The sequence below is a fragment of the Dasypus novemcinctus genome, chromosome 12 (assembly GCF_030445035.2).
Source record: "Dasypus novemcinctus isolate mDasNov1 chromosome 12, mDasNov1.1.hap2, whole genome shotgun sequence".
Classification (NCBI taxonomy): Eukaryota; Metazoa; Chordata; class Mammalia; order Cingulata; family Dasypodidae; genus Dasypus; species Dasypus novemcinctus.
Window position 1 is genome coordinate 26,647,328 of NC_080684.1, and position 3,197 is coordinate 26,650,524.

General features: G+C 32.9%; 1 protein-coding gene across 1 annotated transcript; it reads left to right on the forward strand.

The window, feature by feature from the left end:
* Positions 1–365: 365 nt before the first annotated feature.
* LOC101441476 (olfactory receptor 6C2-like) lies at positions 366–1,301 on the forward strand. The gene has a single exon (XM_004463963.1). The coding sequence runs from the start codon at positions 366–368 to the stop codon at positions 1,299–1,301; it is 936 nt and encodes a 311-aa protein (XP_004464020.1).
* The last annotated feature ends 1,896 nt before the right edge of the window (positions 1,302–3,197 follow it).

Genomic DNA, 3,197 nt, shown 5'->3' on the forward strand with positions numbered 1-3,197 from the left:
TTGCAGTTAATGGTCCAGATAACTATGTAGATAGTTCGATATAATTCACAGATAAATAACGTATGAATTGGAAATAAAAAGTGGTAAGAAGGAAGAATTCCTAAAATGTTAGAGTGTGATATTGGTAAAGTAATCTGACTTGTTAAAAAAATTTCCATGACATTCCCAAAACACACAACTATGGAGACTATGCTTCTAGTTTAGATACTACTTATAACGAATTTAAATAAAATTTGCATGCACACGGATGGTTGGCAAAATTTGTTGAGCCATTAATTGTTTCAAAGTGATGTTAAAACATCTCTCTCCTCCGTTAAATATTTCTGAATTATAAACGCAGATTGAAGAGAAGTCAGGATTCAGTGATGAGAAACGACACAATAACAGCATTTATGTTGCTGGGGCTGACTGATAACCCACAACTGAAGATTCTCATTTTCATCTTTCTATTTCTCACCTACATATTGAGTTTAACTGGGAACCTGACAATCATCTCCCTCACTTTCTTGAATTCCAACCTTAAAACTGCCATGTACTTTTTCCTACAAAATTTCTCCTTCTTAGAAATCTCATTTACATCTGCTTGTATACCCAGATACTTGTATAACATATCAACAGGTGACAAGATAATCACATATGATGATTGTGTCATCCAAATTTTTTTTACAGACCTCTTTGCTGTTACAGAATTTTTTCTCCTGGCCATTATGTCCTATGACCGCTATGTAGCCATCTGCAAACCCCTACATTATGTGACCATCATGAACAACAGGGTCTGTAGAAGACTTGTCCTTTGTTGCTGGGCAGCTGGCTTGTTGATTCTACTCCCACCACTCAGCATGGGCCTAAATCTGGAATTCTGCGACTCTAATGTCATTGACCATTTTGCCTGTGATGTATACCCCCTCCTAAAGATTTCATGCTCAGACACGTGGCTCATAGAGCAGACGGTCTTAATCTGTGCAGTGCTGACCTTTATCATGACCCTTATATGTGTACTTCTCTCTTACATATACATCATCAAGACCATTCTACGATTTCCTTCTGCCCAGCAAAGGAAAAAGGCATTTTCTACCTGTTCTTCCCACATGATTGTGGTCTCCATTACCTATGGCAGTTGCATCTTCATCTATGTAAAACCTTCATCAAAGGATTCAGTGGCTGTTAATAAGGGTGTGACCGTGTTAACTACTTCCATTGCTCCCATGCTGAACCCCTTCATTTATACTCTGAGGAACAAGCAAGTAAAACAAGCTTTAAATGACTCAGTCAAGAAAATTGTGCTATCCTCAAAGAAATAGTGAGATTTTCTAATGTAGAAGATCAAATTTCCAGGAAAATCATTAGTCTCTAAGATGTATCTTTATCTTTGCATTATTTTCCTTCCTTGCAAGGAAGCGTTATCATAATTATGTTTTTCAGTAAGAGAATATAACGCATTTTCAGGAAACAAAAATGAACTCATATCTAATTAAGCCTTAATAAAACAAAACAAATAAAATCAATGAATTCATCTTAATATAATTTCTGAATTGAGCAGTTGTGCATATTGCCCAACCCAATTACAAGTTTTGAGAACCATTTGGATTCCTGCTACTTTTTCATGTTGCTTTTATTTTTTACTTTTACAAAAACCATGGAAGAAGAATATTCTTTGGACAGTGGTTTTGATATTTAAAATGAGCTCTCAATCATGACGAAATAAAATTCTTATCTGTGCTCCTCTTGGCATTACAATAACAATAATTAAAGCAGCTGTCCTTTGGGAAATCGTTAGAGATTTATTATTTCTTGCATGTCTTAATTCATAAAGGTTTTTAATTTAATCTTTACAAAGAGCTAAACTGAAGTTCGGAGGAGTTTATGCTGGTAGGAGATAAAGTCAGGATGCAGTTTCATTTTTATCAGACTCCATGTCATGGGATTTTACAGCCTGTGACACTCCAGTGACACATATTTTATCAGCAAGATGTGCTCATGGGACTCCTTTGGAAAGACTACATATACTGAATATAGTTATAGTTTAATTCATTAAACTAAAAAATTATGTGATTTCTAAGAGACAAAAATTATGAAAAATATAGTAATCCATTTTTAAACAAATAAATTTTATTGATACATATTTAAAAAGCATATGATTCATCCCAAATGTAAAATCCCAAGTGTATTTGCTATAATCACATAGTTGTACATTTGTCACTTCACTCATTATTTGAGCATTTTCATTATTAAAATAATAATAAACCAAAAAACAAACAAACAAGGTAATTCCTCATCTCTCAAACTCTCTATGCTTCCCCCACTGTACATAGCTGCTGTTTCTGGCTATTCTATCCAAAGTGTATTAACAATAGCTTTTGGTATAATCACAATATTGTACATTCATCATTTCAAAAATTTTAGAAAAATTTCATTACTCCAAAAAGAAAAACTCCACACCCCTTAGCATTACTTCCTCAGACCTACATAACTAATTATCTCCTTTCATCTTTATAAATTTACTTATATTTACATGTGTTATAAATGGACTCATAAAATACGTAGTACTCTGTGTCTGGTCTCTTTCACTTTGTATAATGTAGGGTGTTTTTTTGTCTGAAATTAACATTTTATTAGCTTACATTTGTTCAACTTCAAAGAAAAACGGTCTTATATCTGCAGTTCTATCCTTATTCATATTTCACATAATGTATTTACATTTCACATAATATATTTAGTTCATAAAGGATAATCATACAGTACTTGTCCTTTTGTGACTGGCTTGCTTCACTCAACGTAATGTCCTCAAGATTCATCCATTTTGCATATATTTCTCAACTTCGTTTCTTTTTAGAGTGTATAATTTTAATATAAACCTTCATATATACAGAGAAGAAAGGAAAGATATTTATTTTCCTAGAATACAGTTTGTATTTAACACTACATTTACAAAAGGAAAATTTGTCCTTTAACATAGAGAAATGAGATGCAAAAAGGTTTGTTCAAATGTGAGGCCAAATCATATGTATCCTCTCCTGAGAGGGTAGCTATATGTATCTATGAATTGGTATACAGAAGAGAACAAATCAATATTAAGTGTAATTATACACTTTATCAAAGAAGGTCCAAAGAAATCAGGAAAAATGGATTTAAAAATCCACTGTCTGTGATCAATTATTTTCAACAGGAGAAAGGACCCATAGAGAAAATAGGACTAT

Bases quoted from the DNA above. Each gene is read 5' to 3' on its own strand.
- LOC101441476 (XM_004463963.1), top strand. From the start codon at position 366: ATGAGAAACGACACAATAACAGCATTTATGTTGCTGGGGCTGACTGAT.